At 32.7% G+C, this 14,118-nt stretch overlaps 2 protein-coding genes across 2 annotated transcripts; one reads left to right on the forward strand and one right to left on the reverse strand.

Moving 5' to 3' along the window:
- Positions 1-206: 206 nt before the first annotated feature.
- LOC143631512 (DNA ligase 4-like) lies at positions 207-8,906 on the forward strand. Its single transcript, XM_077100268.1, has 25 exons — positions 207-549; positions 2,212-2,303; positions 2,390-2,475; positions 2,574-2,710; positions 3,223-3,297; positions 3,399-3,490; positions 3,579-3,650; positions 3,765-3,844; positions 3,922-3,966; positions 4,075-4,230; positions 4,301-4,376; positions 4,473-4,597; positions 4,665-4,699; positions 4,879-4,937; positions 5,019-5,102; positions 5,163-5,258; positions 5,349-5,397; positions 5,475-5,562; positions 5,651-5,854; positions 5,936-6,061; positions 6,142-6,241; positions 6,317-6,553; positions 6,659-6,820; positions 7,902-8,039; positions 8,143-8,906. The coding sequence occupies exons 1-25, from the start codon at positions 211-213 to the stop codon at positions 8,822-8,824; spliced, it is 3,435 nt and encodes a 1,144-aa protein (XP_076956383.1). The 5' UTR covers positions 207-210; the 3' UTR covers positions 8,825-8,906.
- Positions 8,907-10,863: 1,957 nt separating this feature from the next.
- Positions 10,864-13,891, reverse strand: LOC143631491 (transcription factor bHLH35). Its single transcript, XM_077100252.1, has 5 exons — positions 13,815-13,891; positions 13,549-13,714; positions 12,979-13,182; positions 12,724-12,894; positions 10,864-11,044 (listed from the first exon to the last, which is right to left on the reverse strand). Exons 1-5 carry the CDS (start codon positions 13,865-13,867, stop codon positions 10,955-10,957), a joined length of 684 nt encoding a protein of 227 aa, XP_076956367.1. The 5' UTR covers positions 13,868-13,891; the 3' UTR covers positions 10,864-10,954.
- Positions 13,892-14,118: the final 227 nt, after the last annotated feature.

The following is a 14,118-nucleotide window of genomic DNA, read 5'->3' on the forward strand; positions in this document are numbered from 1 at the left end:
CGAATGATACTCTAAATAGACGCTCAATAAAGGGAAACGTCTAAGTCCTTACCGTTAAGTAAAATTAGCGTGTATGGCTAACCCGAAGGAAACGGTTAGGGCTTGTATATATGCAAAGCTTGTAAGGAAAGTTTTGGAGGCACGGCAATCGAGTATATAATCTTTAAAATTCAAAACCTGAGGCACAAACACCCTCAGCGATCAACAAAAATGTCATCATCAGGTGAGACCAAATTCAGCGTGATGTGCAGCTTATTCACCTGGATTCAGAAATCAAAGTCTTCTAAGCAAAAGCGATCCAAGTTCCGAAAGTTTCTGGACACTTACTGCAAACCCTCCGATTACTTCGCCGCTGTCCGGTTAATCCTCCCCAACCTCGACCGAGAGCGAGGCTCCTACTGCTTGAAGGAGTCCGTGCTCGCCACTTGCATCATCGACGCCCTCGGCATGTCCCGAGACTCTGCCGACGCTGTTCGCCTTATTAATTGGCGCAAAGGCGGTACCAAAACCGGTCTTAATGTCGGCAATTTCTCACTTGTTGCTTCTGAGGTGACTCGCCTAATTTAGCTTTTAATAGTTTTATTATTATGTTATAAGTGTAATTAGGTTACAAGTATTAGCCCTAAATGGATACAAATGCACACAAAATAGTTGGCTAATAAGTTAATACTCTGATAGATACCGGAAGTCAAACGATTGAAATTACTGAAATTCATTACAAGGTTAGCCGATTCGAGGTGGCAATTCTCCAAATTCAAGGTTAAGAAACCCTAATTTTCATAATAATAATAATCTGACAAAGGAAATGAACACATATTTAAACTAATATTACGAAAGGTTGTTAATAGAAGCTATAAACTGTTTCCGCTACTCCACTATATGCAAACCATCTTGAATTAGGTTTAAGCGGGAATCGAATATTAACTGAAACTGGGTAGGTATTGTACTCACTTATTTTTAGGTAATTTTGGATTCTGAAGTAATTTTAGAAAAGCTAAAATGTATAATTTTTTAATAATAAACTTTACCAAATTAAAGAATTCTACTTTCATGAACTATAGCTTAAACTCCTCTACAGGCCATCATCAAATTTCATAGATCTCTAACAAATCAGTGATTTACAGAGCATAGTCTTTGAAATCTACAAAACACAATCACAGTAACATGCATATATTCATAGGGGAAGGATCCACTAAAAACTCTATTTTGTATAAGTAGCCTAAAAAGGATTTTTGTTTTGGATTGAAACCGGCACAAATGAACTCTGATTGCACTCATTTCAGTGCCGTTGGAACCGGCTCGTCTGAGTTCAATCAGGGTTCGTTTGTGCTGGTTACCAATATAATAAAATCCTTTTTACGTTACTTAGGCAAAATAGAGTTTTTATTTGATCCTCACCTTATCTTCATAACCTTCAAGGTCTAAGCAACATAAGGTTCAAAATCTCAAGTTTTTGCAACAAAGTAAACTGCTTTTTAACACCAAGCTTGAGTCTTCGATGTTAAGAGATTGTCAAGTCATAATACACAAAATGGTCTCCTGCCAAAGCAAAATTAAAAGAAAAAAAAACAAAGAAAGATATCAAGAAAATCAACCAAGGTTTTGGTGGCATTGCATAATTTTTTTTTTCAGAAATATATAAATCATCAAAACCAAGAACAAATCAATATCAAAAAACAAATTTAGATCCAAAAGGAATTCACCCATAGATATGATGAGTTAGGAGATATTCATAGGAATATGGAAGTTTTTGTGAAGATTTTAGACATTTGGACACTGTAAAAGAAACTTGGAGATATAAAGAAAGATCTTGCAACTTATAGGTTTTTATCAAGAAAAATAAATAACATGGTTTATGAAAGCAACTTTAGCTGCATTTATAGTGAAGTGAATATGTAAGAGTATCTTCTCTTATTTGAGTGAACTTTAAAAGTATCCGATTTGAGGAAGTGCTTTTCATAGGTTAAGTAATTTACATGTAAATTTTATTTGATCTTTTTAAAAAACTAGTGATACACTTTAACTATTGACAAAGAAGCCTGGTATATTTGATGTGGGGAAAGATATGGCTTTTAAACTATGCATAAGATTTCCAGACTCGCTATAATCTTCAAGTACAATGAATACTACGATGCTGGTATTTAATTTGGAGCAGAATCCATATCGTATATACATTTGATGACCTGCAGGTTTACTTGTGGGTCCATGTAGGTTCTACAGAGGAGGCAGGGCATGATGTCTGGTGGACTAACAATTAAAGAGCTAAATGACTTGCTTGATCGATTAGCATCAAATGAAAATAGGTATTCTATTATAGACTATTTACCAAAAAAACGGTGTCAAGAAAATCAAAATAACCAGGTCATACCTGTTTAATTATTTATGACAGAGCAGAGAAGACTTCTGTTCTTTCTGATCTGATAAAGAAAACAAATGCACAAGAAATGAAGTGGATTGTAATGATTATCCTTAAAGGTTTGGTATTTATGTTGTTAACTATTTTTGGTTCCAATATTTATAGAGCTTGATTTTTCTTCTGGTCTTGACTCTTGACTTCTTTATTCCATTTTTAGATCTCAAGTTGGGAATCAGTGAAAAAAGCATATTCCATGAATTTCACCCTGATGCTGAGGACTTGTTCAATGTTACATGTGACCTAAAACTAGTATGTGAAAGGTTGAGAGACCCGCGTCAACGACACAAGCGGCAGGTATAAATTTAGAAGTTGATTAGAAGTTGTTGATGTTAATTTGGCTTATTCTAACTGTTGATCTGATGATGTTTAATCCTTGCTGTCTCTTTTTGTAAGAAGATAGTATATTTAGTTTTAATCTTATAATAACAAATCCAAAAGTGATTTTGCAATTTCCTTTATATGCATAAAATGAGTTAGATAGTTGGAAAGCATAATTGCATGATTTTGACAAATTGTTTAATTTGTAGAAAGACTGAAAGAATTGCTGATTTAATGTAAATCCTAGTCGATTTAGTTAAATAAACATTGTCATTTCTTAAAAGTTAAGATTTCATTTTTTGGTGTGCGTAAAATCTGGAACATAAAAAAAATTAAAATTTTTTGTCACGCAATTACTGTACGGTTTCTTTTAGTGAATTCTTTAAGTTTAAAATACTAAACAACATTAAGTTGTATGAGGCTGCAAAAGAATCTTTTGTATGAGAAAACTATGATAGTATTGAAATTATAAGCATTTCTGTTTGCAGGATATAGAGGTTGGAAAAGCTGTGCGCCCTCAACTGGCTTTGAGGGTCGCTAATGCAGCTAGTGCATGGAAAAAGGTATATTCTGTTACTTTCTTATATGATAATTTTTCTATCACAATAAATTCTTGAATCGTGACCAATTTTTAGTCAAATCTTTTATTTCTCTTGTTTTACAGCTTCATGGGAAGGAAGTTGTCATTGAGTGCAAATTCGATGGTGATCGTATCCAAATCCATAAAAATGGCCAAGAGATACATTTCTTTTCAAGGTGTATATCTTTACATTTTTTATTATTATGTCCATGCATTCTCCCCCCTTTTTTGTGTGTTACAACTCAAGTTTTCTTCACGTTGCAGGAATTTTCTTGATCACTCAGAATATACTCATGGGATGTCAAATGTTATTATGCAAAATATTCTTGTTGACAGGTAAATATAGCTCTCATGTTGTAAGTTGTTACATATTGGCATCTGTCCCCATCTTTTCTTTTCTTTGTTGGTATATGTGATGTTGCAACATATGATTTTTATGACCCTTTTTAGATGTATACTTGATGGTGAAATGTTAGTTTGGGACACAGCAAATGATCGTTTTGCTGAATTTGGATCAAATCAAGAAATAGGTCTTTTACTTTTTCCTGTATTTTCTCTTTGCAAGGTATTGCATATTTTATTTATATTTGAACTTTTTTTTAATCAGCCAAGGCTGCAAAAGAGGGTCTTGCCAGCGAGCGACAGTTATGTTGTATCCTTTATTTGCACCTACATTATATATAATCTATAACCGTTTAGAAGCTTAACCAACATATATGTTTGTTTGATTATGTTAAACTTTGACTCTGGAAACTTCTAGATGTTGCATTTGATATTCTATATGTTGGAGACACCAGTGTTATACATCAAAGTTTAAAGGAAAGACACGAGTTACTAAAAAAGGTTGTGAAGCCAGTCAAAGGTCAACTGGAGATCTTGGTTCCTGATGGTGGTCTTAATGTTCATACAACTGCCGGTAAATATAATTAAAGCATATTTTTTTCCCACAGTTTACTGTTTCACTCACAATTGTTACTTGCATTCAGGTGAACCGTGTTGGTCACGTGTGGCTCGTAATGTGGATGATGTTGAGACGTTTTTCAAACGAACCATTGAGAATAGGTGAGTTCAGTTTTTCATCTTCATGTAAGATTGTATGTAGCACCATTTAATACGCATATAATTGTGAATTTATTTTATGTTCATGTTTATATACAGAGATGAAGGAATTGTTTTGAAAGACCTCGAGTCCAAATGGGAACCTAGTGATCGGAGTGGAAAGTGGTTAAAGTTGAAACCTGATTATGTTAGAGCTGGATCTGATTTAGATGTTCTGATTATAGGTTTGTTATGTTTCTCTAATTCCATAATGATGTTTATAGTTATATTTAAGTATTTACATGTTTGTAGGTGGGTATTATGGCTCTGGTCGACGTGGAGGGCAGGTGAGGATTATGTCATATATAATGCTTCATGATTTATATGGCCATTTATTATAAATTTTGCAACTGTTTTATGAACTACATCTTACCCTCCTCAGACCCTACCATAGCTTTGCTATTGGTGGGATATAGTGAGTACGATGATGATGATTTTATGAACTACAAGTTACTAATTTTTGAAGGTTGCTCAATTTTTGGTGGGCCTAGCGGAACGCCCAGCCCCAAATACATATCCTAGGCGGTACGTTTAAATTTAAATTTGTTTTTTTTCGATAATGATTTCTATAATTGAAATTCTTAACTAAATGCATTTTATTTGCAGGTTTGTTTCCTTTTGCAGAGTTGGTACTGGGCTCTCGGATGAGGAGCTTGATGCTGTTGTAAATAAATTAAAGCCTTATTTCAGGTAATATATGATAAAATATGTCCATTTGTTGCATGTTTCTAGTAATAATAATCACTGCAGGAAATATGAATACCCGAAAAAGGGTCCTCCTAGCTATTATAAGGTCACAAATAACTCAAAAGAGAGACCAGATGTCTGGATTGACAGTCCCGAGAAGTAAGTGTTTTTTTCCTTGTATTTTAGCTTAAGAAATATCATGAAAATTGTAATAATTTAATGATTTCAGTTACTTGTACTCAAACACAGATCAATCATACTTTCTATCACCAGTGACATCCGTACAATTCGGTCTGAGGTACTTTTAAGCATCTTGAAATATTCTTTATTTGGCTGCTTCATGAGACGGTGACGTTTTGCTATTAATTTTGTTAGGTTTTTGCTGCTCCATACAGTTTGAGATTCCCCCGTGTAGACAAAGTGAGAGATGATAAACCTTGGCATGAGTGCCTTGATGTTGAATGTAAGTCGGTAAATTGTTATAAATTTAAAATATTAGTTAAAGTTTTTTTAAAACTAGGTGTTTTAAGTAATGAAGTTGATTCTTGCAGCTTTTGTAGAATTGGTGCATTCTAGCAACCATACAACACAACGGGGAGAAAATAATGAAAGACAACATGAAAATAAATCTAAAAGATCAAAATCATCAAAGGCTGCAGATAAGAAGAGTGTCTCTTTGGTTCCGTCTCATTTCCTTCAGACTGATGTTTCTCATATTAAGGGAGAAACCTTGATATTCTCAAACATGATGTTTTGTATCCTCATTCCGAATTTATTAAACAATTCTTTCATTGTGTTAGATATCATCTCTTTAGTCTTTCCTTAAACCTTAATAGACTTTGCAAATGTACCTTCAACACATTCGTTGGATTCATTGCACAAAATGGTGGTTGAAAACGGTGGTACCTTTTCAATGAATTTGAATAATGCTGTTACTCACTGTATTGCTGCAGAAAGTCGAGGTGTCCCCTTTGACCATTTTACCCCTTCCGCGGTTGGTAAATAATATAATAAACAAAATTGACATGAATTTCTTTTGTAGGGATAAAATTTCAAGCTGCAAAACGTCATGGTGATGTCATCCATTACTCATGGCTGATTGATTGTTGTTCACAGAAGAAACTTGTCCCTTTACAGCCAAAGTAATTACAGTTTTACCATTTTATTTTTTAGTTTCTGGATCTTTATGGAAGTGTGCTTTTTATGGGATACAACAGGTATTTCCTTGTACTTTCCGAGTCTTCAAAGAAGAAGTTACAGGAAGAGATTGATGAATATTCAGATTCTTACTTTCTGGATATTGATATTAAAGATTTGGAAAAGCTTTTGGCTAACATAAATAGAACCGAGGAATCAAAAGCCGTTGACTACTATAAAAAGAAATATTGTCCTCTAGATAAATGGTCACGTTTCAGTGGCTGCTGCGTGTATTTCTATATTCCAGCAAGCTATTTGTAAGATACTGTTAATAGTTCTCTCTCTCTATATATATATATATATATTTGTTTTTATTATCAAACTTGCTAACATAATTAGTCAACCATGGGTTTTCCCTGTAGGAGTTTGGATTGGGAAGCTTTGCTTCAACTTACAATGAAGAGGATGAAGCGTGAGGTTTGCTTTAATGGTGGCAAAGTCAGCGACTGCATTTCAAATGCTACTCATTTCGTAGTCATGTCTTTGCCAGGAATTAATGTGGACATTGATACTATAATAAAAAGGTAATATACATAGGCCTGCAAACGAACAAAATGTTCAGTGAACCGTTTGGCAGGAACTTTCTTTATGTTCGTCTATTTAATAAACGAACGAACATGAACTAAACTTTTTATTCATCTAGTTAAATTAATGAACATGAACACGTCTCTTTCATTTATGTTAGTGAACGTTCGTTCGTTTACGTTCCTTTGCGTTCGTTAGTTTACGTTTGTCCATTTATGTATTCTTTTAAATTGTTAGCCCCATTACGATTAGTCTAGTTTTATTAATTTTTTAGGTCCAATAGATTGATATTCTCATTTATTTTTTATTGATGTTTGTGCTATTATGTTCATTCATCTATGTTAAGTTGTATTTGTTCGTTTATGTTCGTGAACCGTTCATTTATACTATTAACAAACGCACATGAGCGAACATGAACACACTCATTTTATTTTAACAAACACGAATAAGAAAACCCCATTCGTTTAACTATTTGTGTTTGATCATTTGTTCAGTTATAGACTTATAGTTAAACAAACGATCACAAACATGCCCCGTTCGTGTCCGTTCAGTTCATTTACATGTCTAGATATAGATTAACTGATTTAAGTCATTTAGAGCATGTTTGGGATTGAGGTTGAAAAATGCTTATTGGCTTATTGGTGTTTTCAAAAAGCCAATAAGTTAAAATGTGTTTGGCAATCACAAAAATCTTTTTTATTTTAGCTTTTTGAAAGGGTTAAAAAGTAGTTTTCCAAAGGCCCCAAATCCTGTCTTTTCAAAATGACTTTTTGAAAAAGCCAATAAGCATTTTTTAAACTCAATCCCAAGCATGCTGTTAATCTAACATTGAAAGATGGGTAAATTACGGTGGTTTGGTCAGAATTGCCACTTTCGTCACTTGTGGTTATCAGTTTTTGCTATCTCAATTCTCTAGGCTAATACGGTTAAGACTTTTGCTGTTAATTTGGTGTGAATTGACCAAAGTACCCTTACTGTTAAAAAAAAAGAAAATGTAAATTAAGAACACTGTTAGAATTTTGCTGTTAATTTGGCGAGTTGTATTTTGTGCATCTAATCTTATTATCATTCACCCTACAGTTTGTCAACATCCGAGAGACGTTTTATAAGGAACACTAGTTTGCATATGGTCAATAGTCAATGGCTAGAAGACTGTTTTGAGAAGGACCGAATGCTGCAGGAAGAAGAATACAGTTTGAAGCCCACTGGTTTATCTGAGTAGGTATACACATGTTTTTTTATGCTGACTTGGCACTGTTAATGCCATGTCATCTGCCACATGTATAAAAACGTTGACATGGGAAAAAAAATTAAAATGCAGTGAGAATGCAGTCGAGGCGGAAACTTTGACTCGCTTGAAGAAAGAAGATAAAAGCGAGAAGGGCAAAATGGTAAATGTAGAAGTACCATCTTTGGATAACAATGGTAGAAAGAGAAAAGGGAGGCCGGCCAAAACCATAATAAACGCTAAACGAAAAGCGGGTCCCGCTCAGCCTCGAAGAACGAGGGCAAGAGCTGGAAACAAGGCTGTGAAAATACATGAATATGTATCATCGGATGAAGATGATGAGGTATCTTTAGATGAAAGTTATGTGAAACTTGATGATGAAGAAAAGCATCATGAAGTAATGCAAGATGACACCATTGTTGAAGATGCAGAGCCATTAGAAAAGGGCGTTAATGATACAGAAATAATAACAGAATATGCTGACAAAATGGATGATAATAATAATAATAATAATAATAGAGAAAGTGATAAACTGGAGATCATGGTTGACCCGGTTCAAGCCATGTTGCTAGACATGATCCCTAGTTTGGAACCCAAGACTAAGGAAACAACCATACCTGACCCTCCGCCTGTTCAAAAGGCGGAAGTCCCGAGTTTAGATCCCAATAATCATGATTCTAATCCTAATCCTAATATTGATGCTAATCCAGGGCCTTCAAAGAAGAAGAAGAAAGTCAGTTACAAGGATTTGGCTTTGGAATTGCTCAAATACTAGTAGTGTAATCTAATCACTTGTGTTTTTTCTGTTACTATGTAATGTGTAAACCATCTATGGTAGCGCTTTAATCTTCACTCAATCTTTTGTTAATGCTTAAAATGCCATTTTTATTGTGATTTTGTACAGCCTGGAACGGAGAAAAATAGTTAGGTTTTGCATTGTCATATCTAATAAACGGGTTATATTCGAATTAACTTGTTTAACCCGATTGATTAAATGGGCTCTGTTTGAGCTCATGATATGCATGCCGGGTCCCCATTATTTACTGCATTTCTATTCTTTTTAGTATTTGGTTTATTGTTAGTTTTAGAAGAGTGCCAAGTGGTCGTTTGTTTATTTCTTAGACCAAACCCAATGCACCGCATTTAACAGTGCACTTGGGTGGCATGGCACTAGGATCACAAAAATAAGCATGAGCATTTGAAGAACCATCCGTCTGGATGTGTGATACATTTGGGCATAGTGGGTCACATGTTTTAAAAAATCAAAAGCAGCAAAAACAAAAACTATATATGTTCAAATTCTATAAAACAGTTAAAAGATGTTTTCTTTTTTTTTTTTGCGTGTTTTTTTTCCAACAAACTTAACTATATAAAGCAATGTTGCAAAAGTCGCTAGGCGGCCGACTCCCTTGGAGGGAGTATTCGGGGAGTACTCGGAGAGTACTCGGACATGATAAATATAAAGAAAATTAATTTTTGGGTAATATATATTTCAAATATCATAAGTTTACTAATATTAATAACAAAATAAGTGAATATCAATATAACTAAGAGAAATACTTTTTTAAACACGTAACTATTCTAAAAAAATGTTAATCATTAATTAAAAAAATGATATTCGTTCTTTAATATTATCGAAATACGAATTATGTTGTATTTTTTAAGTGAAAATATACCCAAATTAACCGACTAGATGTGATTCTGACTAATGCTGACCACATTTGAACAATTTTTAGTAACTAGGCGGAGTTAAAGAAACTCCCCTCGGCACCATACCTTGTAGCGAGTACTTGGCCTTGTAGACCTACTTTTACAACAATGATATAAAGAGAGAAGATTTCAATTACAAATATAAAGTATCTATAAAATAATATAAATAATAATAATAATATATTTCAAACCACTATAAATATAAGTATGTAACTATACAACTCTATATATTATCACACCTAATTAAAATCCCAATTAAATCAAAATTTAGTACATATTAGCCATGAACCAAACTCAAACCCAAACGAACATTCGATTACTCAATAGTAGCTTTTTTTCGTTCTAGTTTATGCAATGTTTTGCTTTTAGTTCTAATAAATGAAGTTGATCTATGAATTGTAATTTTAATTTTAATTATATTTAAATATTTTTTTAATTTATTTATACTTTTAATAATGCAAAAATGAAATAAATCTTTTATTCACAAAAAAGATTAAGTATTAAAATAACGTAGGTGTGTTTATAGGTGCATTTAACATCTTTGAATTGAGGATGGTCTTAGTTGTAACTTAAGCTTAAAAGTAGGCAATCACGTTTTGTTTTTAAATTTTAGTATGAAGAAAAAATGAGTTAACTCCAAGTCTCTTATAAGATTCTTGTGTTTCCATCCTATTTTCTTAGAATACCAACTTGGTTAATATCATCTTACTTATTTAGTACGTTTCCAACTTGAGTGTTACCCTTATTATTTAGAAAAATGGGTTAAACGGGTTATGTTTGGGTTATAATTTTAAGTATGTCGAGGTTAAGAGTCAAAATCTTTGCATGTATTCTGATTAAACGATACAACCGAAACAATCAAGCATAAATTCCCTCAAATTGGCCTTTGCATATGAAAACAATCAAAGCATAAATTCCCTTAAATTGGCCTTTGCATATGAAACAATCAAGTATAAATTCTCTCGAATTTCCTTTGTATATGAAAAGAATAATGTAAATAATAAAACTATCAACCTCTAACAACAAGTTTTGCATTCACACAAGGAAGAAACAAATACAAAAGACTATTGTTATCCTCAAATTAAATCATAAATCCTATATATATGAAAAAACAGTACATATTATTATATCTTCTTAGTTACATTCTCGATCGGCTATATTGGAATTTAGAAAGAAAGAAAAAATGGTATATATTCTACATGGTGAATGGCATTTGAGGATCATTGAAGACCTTTATGGCTGTTTCTATTTTCATCTTCAAAGTATCCATCTCTTCCTCTTCACCCTATTACACAAATCAGATCCTTATAAGAAACCTTTTAAAAAAATCATTATAATTATATGTAACATAAAATATCATTAAAATTATTGTTGAGATTTGATATCACACAATTTTGTACACTCCTACATATTTTATGTTCATAAGGAACATGTGATTTGTGTCACATTCGGGGTATAAATAATTTATATGGCTAAATTATATACTTATTTAAGAGATACATAGTAAATAGAATATAAGGGAAAAATGATGAAAGATACATTATAATATTTTATATCATTTCATTCAATAATTGAAACAATTATTAAAATGTGCGACAACGATGTGGCATTTCAATACCACCATTAAACGACACCATTGCAACAGTAAGTGGCGCTTTCTACGAATAGAAAATGAAGAATTTATTAAATTCATTTATATATAAGCATCCAAATAGTTTGCGACCAGACAAAAAACTTGAAAAACAAATAATTTCATGGCTGATTTAATTTAGTCTTTTTCCCGAAAAGAGTACATATTTAAGATTACTATAAATATAAAACAATATGCGTTGAAATACATTTTTTTAAAAATTTAAACAGCCTATTTTTCTTTAGAAAAACCAACAAAAGAAATATCATTATTTAAGAGACTAAACGGTATCACCGACTTATTGACAAAATAAACACATGTTTTTCAATTGTAGTACGTATAAAATATGCTCTTAACTTTCAAAATTATCTATAACTTTTTGTTTATCACTGACCATAATTAATATACACTAATATAGGTAATTTAGTTGACATTTAGCTACGTACAGTAAAATATATAGGTTGTATTTTTCTAATAGCATATGTTTGTGAGTGATCTTAGATCTTGATCTTAATGATTCTCACTACTGCCACCATTGCAACTACATGATACCGTCATTCTAGGAAACTTTTTTTTTTTTTTTTGGTTTAAAACATTTAATTAAGAAAACTAATGGTGTAGGAATGCAGTTGTGTGTGTGGTTTTGTGATGGCTAGTACTTGTGGATGGTGGATTGGGTTGTCATGATCATGGTGTTTATTGGTTAGTACAATGAGTCGGGTTTTTCTAGTACAATAACTCGAGTTTTTTTACTATGCATACAAAAAATTAGAGCTTTTATTATTACTTTACAATTTTAAACTAGAATAGCTTAACAAAAGAAAATAATAAAGTAATAACAATTACTCTAGTTCAAACACTCCTTACGTTTCTCACGTAAAGAGCTGTTTGTATTTGATGATTGTCGATTGTTGACTTTTGTGGAAAGAATAAAGTGGCCTTCATGCGAAAAAGGACGAAGAGGTTGATGTTAAAATGAACTCTCGTACAAGACATAAGTATTCTAACTAAAGTTTTCCCTTCGTGAAAAGTCGAAGGGGTGTTTCTGTAAATATTTTATCAAAGAAAACACTTTTTGTTACTTGGGAACTCTTTTAAACCTGTTTTTCAGGTATATGAGACTAAGATAAGATTTTGTGAGATGTGAAAGTGGGTGTGGTGCTTTGAACATGTACACTATTTTTAAATGTAGATGATATTTGTATATTAGTTAGACAACCACTAATATATCAAGGAGTAAAGTTTCAAAAGTTAAAACCAAAAGTGAAATTTCAACTTATAATATCAAATGTTTGTGCATTAGTGTGTTTAAAGAAAGCTATGATATTATATACCTGAATAAACATGGTGTTGAAAAGCCTTTCTGAAAAAGAAGAGATGTTGGAACTAACAATATTAAGCTTCAAAGACTCAAACACCTCACAAAGCTTCACAATTGTGTCTCTTCTTTTGCTGCATTTCAGGCTCACCAACACTGTCTTCTCTCCCACATATGACATATTCAACTGTCATATTCATATATATGTTTTTAACAAAATTACCATCTTTATAAGAATATTGCAAAATAATTAACAAAACTCATGACTTACTTCCTGAATTTCAATAGGATACACCATTGATCCACTCGAATCAACTCGTTTCTTCTTCGAACTTCCCATTGGTGACAAATCCAAATCGTTGATCCCTAATTTCCGAGACTCCAATTCATTCAATTCGGCTTGTATTGCCCTCTCTTCATCATGCAACACTTGAATATAATCGATCGCGTCTTTGATTATTGATGCCTTGTCCATCTTCAAATTTTTAAATCAAAATCAGTACAAACTAGGGGCATGCGAGGTTCGGTTTCGGGTTTTGAATTTTTGAAAACCGTTCTGTTCTAGTTTCAGTTATTTCTGTTGTGCCATTTGTGCTTGTAAATTTTTGGTGAAATAAAAAAAATTGATCAAAAATAATGAACTTGAGCCTATATTACACATTTGAGTTAAAATATTTGAATTATATATTCATTAAATTCTATAAATTGCATTAAAAAGTCCATAAATTCAGTTCAATTCGGTTTTTTCATTTTTTATTTCTTGCAAAACCAAAACCAAAACCGAACCTTAAGTTCCTTTTTTATAAAGTCACAAAACCAACCGACGGTTCTTGTTTCCGACCTTACTAATATTGGGAACGACTGCTCTGAGTGCATAGAGCCTATCATTGAGCTTCTTCCTCCGATTTCGCTCCGAGACAATGTTTTTAGGAGCCGTGGCGGACTGCGGTCTGTCCGGCGAGCTCGAATCGTAGTAGCTGGAAAACGTGTCTTCCAATCCTCCCCAACTATATATATGAGTCAGAAATATTTAATGAGAGATTTGTAAATAAGAGATGGAAAGCATTGAAGAAGAAGAAGATGGTATTAATATTAATAATTAAGTACCTGTAATCTTCCACTTGATGGATGGAGTCCCAGTACATGCTAATGTTTTCCATTGAAGGTTTGATAAGGTATGAGTGGGAAATGGTTTGTGTGTTCATGTCTCATGGGACAAGGGTGCTATTTATAGCGTCATTTTGGTTGTATTATTAAATTGTTTTTGGAAATTAATATTTCTGTTTTTTAAAATCTTTTAAGAATGGGTGTGCACTTTTTTTTTTTTAACTCCCATCAAAAATTTATTAAAAAGTGAATGGTTCAACAAGAAACTGAAAATACTCCATACAACCACCATCACAACCGAGCC

Source organism: Bidens hawaiensis, unplaced genomic scaffold (genome assembly GCF_021521415.1).
Source record: "Bidens hawaiensis isolate Kalapana, Puna unplaced genomic scaffold, B.hawaiensis_p1.1 tig00006085_1, whole genome shotgun sequence".
Classification (NCBI taxonomy): Eukaryota; Viridiplantae; Streptophyta; class Magnoliopsida; order Asterales; family Asteraceae; genus Bidens; species Bidens hawaiensis.

Bases quoted from the DNA above. Each gene is read 5' to 3' on its own strand.
- LOC143631512 (XM_077100268.1), top strand. From the start codon at position 211: ATGTCATCATCAGGTGAGACCAAATTCAGCGTGATGTGCAGCTTATTC. The intron at 5,855-5,935 runs GTATCCTCATTC...AAACCTTAATAG, and splicing joins ATTCTCAAACATGATGTTTT to ACTTTGCAAATGTACCTTCA. The intron at 8,040-8,142 runs GTAGGTATACAC...ATTAAAATGCAG, and splicing joins AAGCCCACTGGTTTATCTGA to TGAGAATGCAGTCGAGGCGG.
- LOC143631491 (XM_077100252.1), bottom strand. From the start codon at position 13,867: ATGGAAAACATTAGCATGTACTGGGACTCCATCCATCAAGTGGAAGAT. The intron at 13,715-13,814 runs GTACTTAATTAT...TCATATATATAG, and splicing joins CATCAAGTGGAAGATTACAG to TTGGGGAGGATTGGAAGACA. The intron at 11,045-12,723 runs GTATATAATATC...TTTGTGTAATAG, and splicing joins TCAACACCATGTTTATTCAG to GGTGAAGAGGAAGAGATGGA.